Source organism: Paramormyrops kingsleyae, chromosome 4 (assembly GCF_048594095.1).
Source record: "Paramormyrops kingsleyae isolate MSU_618 chromosome 4, PKINGS_0.4, whole genome shotgun sequence".
In the NCBI taxonomy this organism is placed as follows: domain Eukaryota; kingdom Metazoa; phylum Chordata; class Actinopteri; order Osteoglossiformes; family Mormyridae; genus Paramormyrops; species Paramormyrops kingsleyae.
In genome coordinates, this window is record NC_132800.1 from 32268400 (window position 1) to 32283875 (window position 15476).

Here is a 15476-nt window from a genome sequence, read left to right on the forward strand (position 1 = left end):
TCACCTTTGTATTACTTAATATGAAAACAATGACCGATATCCCAAAGATAATGCTTTGTATTGTCACAATGGAGTTTGTATATTTCTGTGTATAATGACTTTTTGGTGGTAAACATAGGACAAAGAATTGGTGTTCAAGTATGGTGAATATAGAGGGTGTCTTTGCATGTTCTCTCCAACCAGTGTCATTACAGCTACTATGCGGAGCTGATGTGTGTTTGTGAAAAGCATTTTTCTCTTGAAGGTAACCAGCTGTGATCCTGCTATGTCAGGACCTGTAAAGTTGTTGTTTGTCCTGTACCGGTGAACAGCCAGTAAGAATGCAGGAATATACCCATGTGACCGTGTTCCTTCTGCTTCTCCCGAACACGTTTCTTTCTGTCTGTATATATTACTTCCTCATTTTACGTGGTGTGCTGTTACTCCTATAAGAGTTTACTTTTATTGACAGGGTCAACAGTTCTTCTGCTGGTTACATAGTTGTATACAAATCCTTTGATTTGTATAACCAAACAGCCCTCAAAAATAAACCAGTTTTTAAAACAAGTTAACTCATTTTTTATAAGTCTAACATATATCCTGTGCTGAATTGAAATAAATAATGCTGGAAAATCAGTCTGTCCTCGGCATCTGTCTACAGAATCAAATACACAATTCTATTTAAATTTACCACTGTCCTTAATGAACTTTCCCAACACAAAAAAATCTGAATCCGAGCTTAAGACAAAAACCAATGAAGTATCTGATTTTAAAAATGTTAACTATTTTAGGTGCCCATTCTCCTGTCTTTTCAGCATCATAGCCCACACAAAATATATATCTTTTTTAAACAGTGAAAAAAGCTCGTAATTTGTTTGCTGGTTTCGAGGATGTTCAGCACTCACTCAATTCTAATTTTTAAGTATTAAAAATGTAAAAATAAATAACCAAAAGTGTTTCCTTTATTTTTGACTATGGACAAATAAAATTCCTCTTTTTTCTTTATTCGGTGAATGCCCGGAGTGATTCTACTCTGTTTGGTCCTTGAGTAAGGCCCTTAACCTGCAAGTCCTCCAACTTCCAGGGAAAATCTGGGGGTTGGTGGCAGGATCGGCACTGCAGCCACCAAGAAAAACTTCACACTATTCCATTCCACTGTAACTAGTGTGGTGCTGAGGCATCACTCGCCGCACGACTGCTGTCGGGTTCTCAGCCCTGAGGTTGTTCATCGTGTGGTGGGTGCGGCAACACAGTGTATCAGCGTGCACTCCTTACCTCTCAGAGTAAATGCATTGTAAGTCACGGGCTGGAGAGTGAAGGCGATGGAAGACAGGGACTGTGTGAGGGAGCTTTTCCAGTCAGTCATTTAAACCAAAACCTGGAGTAGAAAATGTGTAGAACCTAGCAGGGGTAACAGAAACAAACAGTTTATAAAATGATGATCATAACTGTGATTTGGAAAAGGTTTTTTTACTTAAGTTGTATTGCATTTCCAGTCTTGATTTGTAGTCAATGTGTCCACGGAGAAACTACAAAGACTTGACGGATGTTTCCATTCATAACAGGGAAAATTCTGACCTATCAATCAAATGGACAGAAAGTCTTTGGAGGAAATTAGAGCAAGTAGTGGAGAGTGCTGGATTTTTATGGAAATTACCATTCTGTAGACAGCTGCGTTCCATGGAAATTATCTTTAATGTATAATAGAACTGTAGAAATATGAAACAAAAGAAAATGAGAAGATGTGCTCACTTTGGATCTGTGAGTGTGTGTGTGTTTGTCTTAGTGTCTCAAACCTGTCTGGTGTCCTCCACAAAGGTTCTTGGCTTCTACAGCCAAGGACGCTTTCAAGTTAAGGTATTGGCGAAGAATGCTGAATATACCATGGACCGCCAAAAGAGCAAACAGATCTGCGTTGGAGGAAGTTCAACCAGAATGCTCGTTAGAGGCGAGGATGGCAAACTGCGGCCCACATTCTTTGGACACGTTGTCAGGAGAGAGCAATCTCTGAAAATGGACATCATGTTCGGTAAAGTACAAGGAAAGCAGATGAGAGGAAGGCTCTGTACAACTTTGGGTTCAAACAAGGAGGAAATGGTGGAGGGGCTCAGAATTGGACAGCTTTCGTTCTGTTGTACACCGGGTTGCTATGGGACAACACAGACTCAACGGCACCTAAATACTACAGCCAAGGACACATTCCAGTATATTTCCAGATATTCTGTCTTTGTCTCCAGTGTGGCTCAGCGGGCTAAGCCTCTGTGCCAGTGATGGGAAGGTCACTGGATTGAGCCTGGCTTAAGCAGAATAGTCACATCTGTGGGCCCTTGAGCAAACTGGGTCTGTGGAAGGTCTTGGAACGTACCATCTGCTGATACGGGGGGGAACTCCTGTATGATTGTATAGCAAGGAGCTGCCCGCTAGCCCTTGCAAATCATTAAAAACACTGCAAACGCACTGAATAATGTATATAAAAAAATTACTGTACTGTGGAATACAGTAATGCAAACTATAACACATTGTAACATTTAAATGGACAACAAGTTAAAATGTTTATGTACTATTAGCAGTAACATTCTGTGGTAAACTTGTAACAGTGATGAGCAACATTAACCTGCTGCTACTTGTCATTCAAAAGCTACATAAACTCCACCCCCTCCCAAACCCCACCCCCTACTCTCCCCAGTGTCCATGTGCGCAAATAAAATTCTCACTAATGCAGGCAGCTGCACGCTTTCTTCACAACGTGAGTGTTCTGGTGTCTCTTAAGGTTGCTGGAGTCGGAAAAGCGCTTGCCGCATTGCATGCAGCTGAAGGGTTTCTCGCCCGTGTGGACTCTCTGGTGCGTGATAAGGCAGCCTGACTGGCTGAAGCCACGCCCACACAGCGTGCAGATGAAGGGCTTCTTGCCGGTGTGGGTATTCTGATGCCTCTTGACGTTGCTCGAGTCTGAAAAGCGCTTTCCGCACTGGTTACAACTGAACGGTTTCTCTCCAGTGTGGATTCTCCGATGCGTTTTCAGACGATTGGGGCAACTGAAGCATTTACCACAGTACGTACAGATGAAGCTTTTCTCTTTCGTGCTAATCGTGCGACTGGTTTTAGGGATTTTCGGAAGACTGATGCCTTCGTTACCATTGAATGCATCCCTTACGTCGATGACGTTGAAGGATCGCGGCTCTGCCACGGACTCTCTCCGGTTCATCTGGTTGCCGTTGACATTTTCCAACTCTGATTCCGCGTCGCCTTTGTGCTCCTTATACTGTCTCTGTTGCACATATGCAGTTTCCGAAACGGGCTCCTTAGTCCACGCTGGACATACCTCAGTTTCCATGTCAATTGACACTGAGCTCATTGCTACACTGGCAAGTTTCACGTTACTTGACTGTAACGGTGGAAAAACGCTACCAGAAAGCTTTGTGACAGGAAAAGGCCGCCGCTCTGAGCACCTTACAAGGCTCTTTGGGTCCTCCTCCCTGTCTGCTTCAACGTTCAACTGATCATAGAATGTCTTCGCTTGGCTAGTTCCCCCGTACGTTACATACTCGTAAGGGAGGCCGTTCAGTGGCACTGCACTGCATTCTGATGCTGAGAATTGGGCTCTCTGGGTCATGGTCTCATTTGCTGGTTCTGCCTTGGGGACAGAGTCGGCTCCATTGCTGTCCCAAACATTCTGCTTCATCCTCTGGTACCCAGAGAGGCCAGCTCTGTCTTCCGAAGCACTGGGAGACTTCCCACCATCAGTGGGAACCAGCATCACAACTCCTGAAGGATGATTTGTACTAGCGTTACAATTCAGGCAAGCCTGTCATTTTCATTTCAATTTTCTGTCTCATATTGTCAGTTCTAACAATATACAGACGCTCCTCTACTTATGAACTTCCAACTTACAAACTTTCAGACATACAAACTAAGAGGACTGTAAGTCCAAATTCTGTTCGTTGCGCTCTCGTTTCCTGTCCGCAACATCAATTTTTTTTTGCGCGCCAATTCCGCCTAGTACGCCTTCTGGCCGCTACTCCCGCCGCGCAGCAGCGTAGCGTGCATACTCCCAGCATCCTAGTTCTTTGTACTTGCGTATACCCTTAAAATGATGTTGAATAACAACTTACGAACATTTCAAGTTACGGACGGCTGTTCGGAACGCAACTCGTAAGTAGAGGAGCGTCTGTATAATATCTACAACAATAATATTACTATTATTATTAATTACTAAAACAATCAAGTGAAAAGTACTGCTTACAAAATCAAAGACGACATCATCTCAAAGATGTTACCACAAAAGCAAATTATATATTTACGTATTTGGCAGGGGCTTTAACTCAAACTGACATACAGTTGAGAAATCAGGGACTGCCAGAACCTGAGCGACTGGAGCTAAGGGTCTCGCTCAAGGGCCCAACAGTGAAATCACTCTGCCCACCACTGGATCTGAACCAGTGACCTTTTGATCACTGGCACAGTGTGTTAACCCACTGTGAGCAGTAATGTTTTAAAGCAGCGTGTATTAAAACAAACTGCCCACCCTTTTCCACTGCTTCCTGGAGGTCTTCATCCTGGAGGTCTTCATCCTGGAGGTCACCATCCAGTCTCTCCTCTTTAATGAACTGCAGTTCCAACTGTCCCGTCTCCTCTACAAACTGTGATGGAGAAGTGACACGAAAGGGGTCAGATGCTGCTCACTGGCCCCCGTGCCCTGGAGGAGCTCCCAGACTGGCGGCACTGCACCTTATCCACAGCTGCTGGGTCTCCGTCTCTCCAGGGACTGATGTCAGGCTGACTGTCAATGGATCTTGCAGCATCTGGAAATTGATCATCCTCTATATAAAAAAAAAGAAAAATTAGATTTTACCTATCTGTCCATTAATTATCAAGCAATATTACATTTCACAGATATTAAAGCAATCATGCCAAGACTTGTTCGTCGTGGGAAATCATGTATTTTAATCATATATTCTTACCAATCAGTTGTTTTGTATACGGCCTGTCTCCCATACATGTAGTCAGTGTTCTCAGCACTGTGGCATGAGTGAATGGTAATGGTGACATTGGGTTTGTTAGGTCTAAGCAAAGGCAGAGTCTTCTAGAAATATACTGGCACGTGTCCTTGGCCGTAGAAGGTAAGAACACCTTATCTTTGTGGAGCAGCAATAATTCTAAACATGTTTGTAGTGGTAATTCTGTCCCGTTTAAATTTACCTCAGATACGATAGGTTTTCAAAAAACCATTATGTTCTGAGTGATGTTTATTAACCTGTTAACCATTAAACAATTCACATTATAATTACTGAAATGTTATGGGGAAAGTAGAATTTATTTTGTCGACATTGTCAGGTTAGTATAAAAACAAAACGAAACACAAAGACGTTTCCAATGAACACTGAATTGGTGTTTGCACCGCTGTATTATGAATAAAAATGAAATTCGCAGGAAGGGGTAGAAACTTAAGACACTGCCTTTAAGACATCACACACCCATCAGAGAGATCGTAACACACCTGGATTTGCATAGCCTCGCTCGATCATCAGCTCCAGGATTTGCAGCCTCTTCTTTAGAGTTTGGTTCTCCTTCTGGCGTCGAGAGATTTCCAAGCGTAAAACCGCGTAGCCATCGTCCACAAGCTTACATATGTCTGTCACAGCCGCTTTGGCTAAGACATCCATGACGGTCACCAGCTGAGAATGAAGGTCAACGCAGCTAGTCATCTTCCAAGCCCTGATCACTTTTTAGTGCCTCAGAGAAACAACCAGCTTCCAGTTTTAGTGGTTCTTGTTCAGGAATATATCCAACTGGCATACTTCCGGACCACTGTGGAAGCGAATCACGCTGAAATTATGAAATTACCGTAAATAACATAAACTACGCGCAAAGTTACCTCGCGTAGGAGCACGAGTTGTGACAAAGCAAAGGACTCATGTTGTGTTAAGTGAGATTTTAATATATTTCGTGTACCAGGAAATGCAATATAAGTACTACTAATATTAATGCTAATAAATTAGCTTTTATTTAATGAATAATCTGCAAATAATTAAGACTTACTACTAAGTTATGATGCCTCTTGATTGCAAAAAACATCTACAGAATATTAACTTGACCATACATATTTAAAATATGGAAATTATGAAAACCCTGCCTAAACCTTCGTTTCGTATTGGTTTCTTACTTGAGATCTCATAATCTATGTGCGTTTAGTGTCGAGTAAATAAGGTAATTTTACTACCATTGAGCGCTCCACAGCTTTCCGGAAGTATATCCGTTAGGGTGCTCAGGCAGAATACCAGTACCGTCAACTGGGAAACTAGTTGTTTAACTGTACATGGCATTTGTCTTTCTATATGTGACAGCCCGAAAAAGGAATACTTTAATGGTAGATCCTCTAAAATGTGTTAGTGTTTACTGAAGACGTGATTGTTTGGTAGATACTGAACTACAGCCTCTCTAGCGGTACAAAGCGGGCCAGTAATTAGGTGATTAAAATGACCAGTTGCAACGTTTTTCGCACTCAGATGACCACCATTCTGGATGTTCTTGCTAAAGCAGCCGTTTCCGAAATATGCAAGCTTGTAGATGATGGGTACGCGGTCTTACGGTTAGAAATATCGCGGAGTAAGGAGGAGAATCAAACGCTGAAAAGAAAATTAAAGGTAATGGAACTGATGATCGCACAGGGATGCGTGGCACCAGAAGAGAGTGACTCTGATAAAGCAGCATGCAAGGGTGACTTAACAAGCGGTAAGTTTGTATTCAGTTGTATTGTTGTATGTCGTTAGGCAGCCAAAGAAAATGTTTATATGATATTCCCGTTTGTGTAAAACTATAATATTGTGCCTACCGAAGTGTGTTAGCTTGGCCATGCATGTCAAAATGCTAAAATCTCCCCTTTATTTGCAGTAACCATCCAATACACTCATATCTTTTGACTCCACCACTAGCATACCTCATATAGCTAATCAATATCTCATTGACTTTATTTGACTAAGCAGATTAACTAATCAAGTGAGGTGGCAGTGAAATGTAATAAATACATGGAGTTGCAAAGGTGCCCCTGAGGAGAGGATATCAGTAACTTTTTGGAGAACAGAAGAAATTCTAACTAGTTTTTATTATGTTATTCTTAAATTGCATGTGTTGTAATATTAAATTGTGCTTTGTTCTGAGCAAAAGTATACTTACTACCCAGATATATAGATGTAAACATTTATTTTAGCTGTTTGTAGTACCATATATGTATGATTTATGGTTGTGTGCAAAATTAGACAGGAGGGAGTTCAGATTATATGGTACAGAGTAAATTACTATATATGGTACAAGATACACAACTGTGAGATATGCGGCATGAAGATGAGGAGTCAGTGCAGCCTAAACAATGTTCAGTGTGGCCTGGGGGATTAATGCTGTTTGGTGCTACTGAGCTTATGGACGGCTGTATGGGAGAAGCTGTGTCCCAACCTGCTGAAGCAACAGCGGAGATCCTCCTGGACAGGAGATGGGTGAACAGTCCATGACTGGGCTGAGAGGGACCCTCGTATGATATCTGTCACCTGCTGTTTGCGGTGTTTGTGATTAATGACTCTGATGTTGGGTGGCTGGGCGGGTTTGCTGGGCAGGTTTCACCACGTGTTGGAGGGCTTTGCGTTCCGTGGCCGTACAGCTGCTGCAGCACCCTGAGATGTGTGAAGACGCTCGCACCAGAATGGGGGGGGATAATGATCGATCCTTTACTCGCCATTTCCCCGAAGTACTGTTACTAATCCGTTGTCCCTCACTGAAATACTTGTTGAAGTTCTTGAAAATAATTAAAGTTGAGACTCTGAGGTAAGCAGAAACGAAACAAAAAGCGACAGTGTCCCCATCTTAAGGTGGCGACACACCCAACAAAGAAACACAAGAGTTTATATACCCTTTTCATGCTTCCCTATAAAGCATATCGATGTTATGATTGGCTGCGTCTTCGGAAAACATTTCACCTGTCAAAAAGCTCATTGATGATTGGTTAATACTTTGAGAGGTACATTAATTACAATTGGCTGCTACCTAGTTGCCTTGGCCCCCTTAGTTTCCCCATCCCATGATTATCACATGACGTGAGCGCACCCTGCACTGCCTGACCTTCTCACGCTTCCTCCCTCATGGGTTGTCACAAACCCCCCCCCCCCCCCCCCCCGCTATTCAATCTATTCTCTCTAGCTAAATATCATTGCTACTACTGTTATCTTAAGCTTGTACGTCCCTTTTGCAACAAACATCTTAGTTACCTCTAGTCCCGCTTCTTGTGAGTTCTGCACCTCCCTTGACCTCGGCCGGTTATTCTCATCTCAGCAGACTCCAGGTGTACCCACAGGTTTCCTGTTGCTTCTAACCAACAAGCCCACTTGCTCTACCTGTGACCCAGCCACTTGCGACTAGACCTAGAGTGCGAGTCTCAGAACAAACCCACACATCCTGCATCCTCAGCAAACAGCACGTACATACAATTTTCTTCATGCCTAAGGCCTAAAACACTGACAGCAATCTAAGGCTGCCTCTAACGACTATTTTTATGGATTAATCTATCAACTGTTCTACCTATTGCTCGATTAATCTATAACAGTTTTCCTTCAGAAATCAAATTGACTGTTTAATTCCTGAACAAGAACCACTAAAACTGGAATTAAGTAATTTTACTTTTACAACAAAACTGTATGTCACTGCAGGGCTTTGGATAATGAATGGCAGCACTGTACGGACATTATTTTCACCCACAGTTCTACAAGCAGATTAGTGGTTTGCCTAAAACATTAATAAGATGTGTATTGTGATGGCCAAAAGTTAAAAATCTGTATAAATTCGTCGTATTCTTATGCTTATTAAATTCGGTTAGCGGAGCCACATGCTACTGTTTTGGTAAATCATGGAAGTGATAAGCACAGAAGTCGCGGTGAAGAGACAGACCAGCAACCACATCTTTTGAAAGAGGAGATATTTTGGTTAAACAAGATAAAGACGTTGGTGGTGTGGCAGCCCTTTTTGCACATTAAAGTCTGACTTTATTTGAAACAGGTGGGAACAGCTGCTTGTATCAGGAAAATGACAAAAACCCTCGCCGGCTACACTGCACAAGAACTTTTGTGAATCTTTGTATCCTGTTGACTTTGTTTTTTTTATATTTATTCATAGGTGATGCCCAGTTCATGGCCACAGTGGAACCCTCATATGCCAGCCTTTGGAGAGACGATGATTCAGACTCTGTACGTTCAGGCGGACATTCATGTTTCTGTTTTCTGTGAGGTGAAACGCTGGGACTGTGTGCATTGAACACTCCAGTTTCTCTCTTGCAGATCGCAGATAACGATGGAAGGTTTGAGTTGCAACTTATTAAACAGGAGATACTAGAGGAAGACTTTGGGCAGAGGGACTGCCAGGAAGAACTGAGGATGTATGCGAAAAGTAAGTTTTAAGGAATTAGCTTCAATAAGTCATAAAGGAATAATTCTACTTTTAAAATGTAGTAGAACTAATAAGAAGGTTTTGTTATCTTGCTTTCTAACTTCAGAAAGTTAGGTATCCATTAAAGCATGTTCAATGTGTTCAATGACTTTCATGGTTCCTTAAAAGATGGGTAATAATATTGCTCAAAGCGGTATAGCAGATTTCTGGCTCTTGTTGTCCATTATAGTGTAAAGCAGTGTTTTTCAAGACGGTCCACATTTTTGCTCCCTCCCAGACAGTGTACATTTTTTCTCTTTCCTAGCTACCAACTGGGACCTGAGAGGTAGCAAAAACGTGGACTGTGTTGGGGTCCCTGAGGACCAGTTTCATAAACATTGCTGTGTAACATTGATCTCCACCTTCCTCACATGAGGTGCTGAGGGGCCTGCAGAAGCTGCTGCAGGTCTGTCTGTCTTGGACACAAAGGCAACATCCGCAGAAGATGTAGAGGAGCTTCCTCGGCAGCAAAGTAACGGAGCCAGTGTTTGGGAAGGCAGCAGGTCAGGTGACAACCTCAAGGCTGAGCTAGAGAATGGGACCTTGAGCCAGATGCCCCAGCAAACGGGATCTGAGAAGAGCATGGAAAGAGGGAATGCTCTTGCTTATGACTACATCACGTGCGAGAGGCTTGGTCACGCTGAAGGTCTGTCTGCTCCGAGATTCTCCGACAGAGGAACCAAGGAGGTAGCTGCCTTCTTCACATCAGAACCTACGTCCAAGTGCCAACCTCTTTCCTCCAGCCTTCAGTCGCTTCCTCCACCATGGAGCGACACTGGAAACTGCACAACTTCTGCAGAAGTGCTTAATGTGAAATTGGCTGCCGCTAGGATGGACACTGATTACTTTAAGGTCGAGACGGACCTGAGTTCTACGTGGGATGAGGGGGGGAGGATGGCCAACATGGAGCAAGACCACCAAGAACAACAACAAAGGCACAGCGAGTCGTCAAATTGTGTTCCCACGTATTCCTCAGAGTCTCAAATGGCAGAGAGCGAGGATATAGCTGCTGAACTGAAATCCAGAGCCCCAGGCCTAAATGGATGGGATCCGTATGATAACCAGTTGACTGAAACTGTAAATATCGACAGCAGTGTGGAAGCAAATATGGACAGACTCATTTGTGTATATTGTGGCAAGAGTTTCGCCTGTCAGAATGTCCTTGAAACACACCAGAGAATACATACTGGGGAGAAACCATTCCAATGCACACAGTGTGAAAAGAGATTTGCACAGCTGAGTAATCTTATAATACACAAGAGGGTCCACACTGGGGAGAAACCGTACTGCTGTACGTACTGCGGAAAGCAGTTTGCCCAGTCACGTTACCTCGTGACGCACCAGAGGGTGCATACGGGAGAGAAGCCATTTAAGTGCACGCAGTGCGGAAAGCGCTTCGCTCAGTCCAATAATCTTATACGGCACCAAAGTGTCCACACTGGGAGAAAACCCTTCAGGTGCTCGCAGTGTGGAAAGTGCTTCACGACCTCAAGTCACCGGAAACGACACGAAAGCGTTCACTCGGGGAAAAAAACGATGTAACTCAATGGCGCGGTGACTTGGATGGACCTTCTCCGCATTTGGCTACACGGTTTTGGGAATACTTCATGCAGATTTGCCTAAACCAAAAAAGAAAAAAAACACACGCAGTTAGAAAAAAGGAAACTTTTAGATTTACTCTAAATTAGGAATATCATTGTTTCAAAAATATGAAATGCAGACAGATGAGAAATGTGCACTCATATATGATGGTATTTTTGCGTAATTGTCTTAGTGAATTGCACAGTAAGTTCACACTCAGAATTCGGGTTTTAAACCCCATTCCAGGCTGTCTGTACGTCGCATATTCTGACTCTCTGCAGCTGCAGGTTTTCTTTCCCAGTTCAGGGACATGAATTTAGCTGAACTAGTATTTCTAAGCTGCCCTTAGCGTGTGAGTGGGAGTGTGTTCCCGCTGTAGTGACCCGACATCCCGTCCTGGCTGTCCTCAGCCTTGTTCTCTACACTTTCTGAGATGGGCTCCAGGCTCAACGCAACCCATCACTGGATAAGCAGTTATGCAAGATGGATGGATGAATGACTTTATCATGACTTACAAGTCATTTTTGTAAGGTTCATCTGTAACTATTGTGCATCACTGAATTAAAATATTAACTTGACAAGAACATTGGAAGGTTTTATTATTTGAAGGATGAAATATCCTCAACATGGAAGCAAATTTGAATAAACTGGGGCCACTCATAGCAGGGGGCGTAGCCAGACAAGTGACTTTCTGTGTGCCACGGGAAGACGAGGGGTGCAGCAACTCAAGCACAATAAAGTAATGTGTACCTTGGCAACGACGAAGCAAGTGTTGCCTCTCTGTCAGCCTGAAAAGATAAGGGACACCCTCCTCCCCAGGTTCCCGATGATAATGGGGAAGTGTGGGAATTAGTCTTGTGAACTGGAGACCCCCTGTGCCAAAGGAAAGAAAGAATCATTTGGCTGTGAAAGCTGTTTGTTTTGAGTGGCATTGGGGCACCCTGGTACCCCTTGGCTATGCCCCAGATTCGTAATGGAACATAATCAACAATATTATGAATTTTGTTCATCAATGAGATTATTTTGGATAAGATTATATTCATCTTTTGCATTTCAGTCTTCCCTTATAACTAGGATTTGTTTGCATAAAATCAGATTTGACAGTTGTAAAACATGCAGTTGCATAATGCGATATTGCCCCTTACTAGTAAAACTAATACATATATCGCTCAGATCAAAAGACAATCTGTTAACTTCCAGGTTTCGCCATGCATTCTATTAGGACTTCTTCAAATGAGAGCAAAACTCTGCAGTACAAACAGGGATACTATGCAAGAAAAGTCATTCTGGGGCAAAAAATTAAACACGAAAATCTATTGCTAAATAATTGTTAGATCTCGCGGACAAGGACAAATTGTCACCTTAACAGCTTCTGCCCCCAGGCCATCGTACCCAAGAGAAACTGTCTCATAATCTAAAACCACTGTACAATATTTATTAACTTATAGAACTCACTTACACCATACCCAAGCTGTTTGCACATTACATTCATCCATTTGTCTGTTTATTTCTTTATTTATTTTGTCTACATGCTTGCTTGCTTCCTCATTGCACATCTCCAGTAAAAGACATATTTTTGCCTTATTCCACTTATTTGTCCATGTATCTTTACTTTTGGATGTTTAGTTGTATGTTTAATCTTGCTTATGTCATGATACCACCCGCATCAAAAGAAATTCCTTAGTGATCTATGTACTTGACGAATAAAAGACTAGGTATTCAGTATGACAGTAGTTCATAAATCTCAGGTATGTTTTCACGCAAAGTTGCCGCTCATTCTAGGTTATTTACGGTAGTACTTAACGTCAGCTTCCGGAAGTATAAACCCGTTTATTTAGTAGAACGCTATCTTTTGCCGCGGCATTGTACGACATATGGTTGAATCGAGAGCGATCTGTGTGTCATTTATTTAGTTATTTCATAGGTTAGGTACAGGTATTCAAAATATCGAAGTACTGGCCGCAGGGCATTACGATGTCGACCAGTGTCGGATTTCAAACACAGATAACCTCCATCATGGAGGTGTTAACTAAAGCGGCCGTGGCCGAAATCTGCAAACTTGTGGATGAAGGCTACGCAGTGCTGCAGCTGGAGATATCCAGAAGTCGGCAGGAAAACGAAATTCTTAAACAAAAACTGTCGATACAGATGATGACGACGGGGGCAGCCCAGGAGATACCCGCAAACGGTAACCCTTTATCCTCATTGTGTACCAGAGGGCACAGAAACGTCAAAGTTCATGATCAAAGGAGCATCCCTTTTCATTTCTGATTTCCACCGTTTTAATTAAGCCAAAACTCTCTCTATTGCCTTTGATTCTAGTTTTTCTGCTATTGTATTTATTTCAGAAAACACTATTCCCAGCTCAGCTGGAATTTTTGGGAAACCGCCGGGTCCCCGCTGGAGAGACGGCACTGCTACGGTCCTGGATAGGGTACTGTTACCAAGCGGGTTAGGATTCAAACAGAGAGATATCTGTGTACTGCTTCATTGTAGTTTCTTTAGATTTGATTAACTTTATTGATCACTGGGGGGTAATTTGAAAAATGTCATCTGCAATTAGACTGGTAATGTTACATATATAATAAAGTGATAATGATACATTGTTACCTGGCTCAAAAGGTTCTGTTTCCTTTTATATACTTAGAATCATTTATATATGTGAATGCTGGACTTGTGTGTTATTTATGATTTTATTTTTATCCTATATGAACTCTCTTGTTTCTACAGCATCATTATGTCTAATGGTTGTGGTTTTATTTTAGGTTTCTGAAATTGAAGAGGAACAGCCCAATTTGCTGCTTGTAAAAGAGGAGGATTTGGCAAGCGCCGACTCACTGAGAGAGCTGAACGTCATTGAAGAGAGTAGGGCTATGTCATCAATGCTAGACGTTACTGTTGGCAAGGTTGCAGTTTAGCAGTTGATGCGTTTGTTTGTGTCGTGTGCATCCCTCCCTCCAGGTTTCGCGGAGCTCGAGGCTGCGGAAAAGCCCGGCAAAGCAGACGCCGTGATTGGCACAGCAGAAGACGTGAAGGGACTCGGTGCGTGGGACGATGGGGGGCTGGGCGCCGCCCTCAAGGCGGAGGTGGGAGCGGAGCTTGAGGACCACGAACTCCACCACGCTAGGCTGGGTCTCAGTGCAGAAAGGCGGAGCTGTCTGGAATCTGAGGTCTCCATGTTTGACAAACCCGCTCTAGAAATGTGCTATGCAGAAAATTCCGGATTGGAACAGGAGGATCCGGCCGGCTCGGAAGGCGACTTGGAACTTTTCTCAGCTGACACAGTGCTTCCTCACTTAGGACCTTTCAACAAACCCCTATGGTTTACGGACCAGAATGCCGACTTGCGGAAAAAACGCTACGATTGCGACTACTGTCGGAAGAGTTTCAGCTCTTCGCAAAGTCTTGAGGTGCACCTGAGGGTGCACACTGGCGAGAAGCCGTTTAAATGTGCGCACTGTGGGAAAAGGTTTGCCCAGTTGTGCAACCTCATAACACATAGGAGGGTTCACACTGGCGAGAAACCGTTTCACTGCGTCGAATGCGGCAAGCGATTTGCCGATCCGGGTTACCTCAAAAGACACCAGAGTGTTCACACTGGTGAGAAACCGTTTATCTGCCAGGAGTGTGGGAGAAGTTTCTCATTCTCCAGTAACCTGGCAAGGCACCGCAGTCTTCACGCTAGAAAAGACCCGTTAAACTGTAAACGTGGTGCAAAGAAATTTATTTCTACAAGTCACACATAAGGGAAAGCGCATACCAGAAAAAAAAATATTAGCATGATGTTAATGTCACTTAATATTGTCCAGTTAATATTCATCAAAGGCTGTGGATATATATGAACAATGTGTTTGAGATTTGACTGTATTTCCCCATTTTATTTGGTAGATCAGATTTCTAGTTTCAACCTGGACTTAAGCTAACATACCAAATAAGTGCATATGTTATAAGTGTAATTTTATAGTACTAACATCCTGTCCAGGGTGTACCCATATGCGTTGACCTTTGACCCCTGGAATTGGCCTGTGACCCTCCCTAATCTAGACGAGTTTGAAGGTGGATTGTTGGATTGGTAATTTTTCCAAAAGATGTGCTGTAATATTCAATGACACTGAGTCATTTTCAACCAAGTGCAATTATGTCAAGGTGAGAAGCTGCTGCCTTTCCTGTTATGAACTACAATATAATCTCATAGCTGATAGTTTGACATTAATGGCACTAGTAACTGTGTTAATACTGACTGTGTTAATCTGTCCATCTTCCATAACCACTATCTAGTATGGGGTCACACTTAGACTGGAGTCAAGCCCATGAAGTACAGGCCACAAGGCAGGGAAAGCCACCAAATGTCATGCTTAATGTAAAGGTTGGCAACACTCAGTTATTCTGAAAAATCTTTAGGTCATGGTACTGAAATTCTGTGGATGGATGCATTTTTAATACAGGTTTTA

At 42.9% G+C, this 15476-nt stretch overlaps 2 protein-coding genes across 2 annotated transcripts in view; one reads left to right on the forward strand and one right to left on the reverse strand.

The window, feature by feature from the left end:
* LOC111845846 (uncharacterized) overlaps positions 1-15476 on the forward strand; it is a 29055-nt gene that overhangs the window by 4025 nt on the left and 9554 nt on the right. Inside the window, exons 5-12 of the mRNA XM_072711714.1 lie at positions 6464-6711; positions 9136-9206; positions 9297-9405; positions 9821-10983; positions 12955-13213; positions 13374-13459; positions 13791-13890; positions 13987-14768. Coding sequence (XP_072567815.1) covers positions 6464-6711; positions 9136-9206; positions 9297-9405; positions 9821-10983; positions 12955-13213; positions 13374-13459; positions 13791-13890; positions 13987-14768 — 2818 coding nt within the window. The remainder of the gene's footprint in view (positions 1-6463; positions 6712-9135; positions 9207-9296; positions 9406-9820; positions 10984-12954; positions 13214-13373; positions 13460-13790; positions 13891-13986; positions 14769-15476) is intronic.
* LOC111845901 (uncharacterized) lies at positions 6-5790 on the reverse strand. The gene is made up of 4 exons (XM_023815606.2): positions 5477-5790; positions 4708-4799; positions 4505-4619; positions 6-3744 (listed from the first exon to the last, which is right to left on the reverse strand). The coding sequence occupies exons 1-4, from the start codon at positions 5682-5684 to the stop codon at positions 2693-2695; spliced, it is 1467 nt and encodes a 488-aa protein (XP_023671374.1). The 5' UTR covers positions 5685-5790; the 3' UTR covers positions 6-2692.

Excerpts from the sequence above, each read along its gene's own strand:
- LOC111845901 (XM_023815606.2), bottom strand. The coding sequence starts at position 5,684 with ATGACTAGCTGCGTTGACCTTCATTCTCAGCTGGTGACCGTCATGGAT. Across the intron at positions 4,800-5,476 it reads GCGAGGCTATGCAAATCCAG|AGGATGATCAATTTCCAGAT; the intron begins GTGTGTTACGAT and ends TTTTTTATATAG. Across the intron at positions 3,745-4,504 it reads CCAGGAAGCAGTGGAAAAGG|GAGTTGTGATGCTGGTTCCC; the intron begins GTGGGCAGTTTG and ends ATCATCCTTCAG.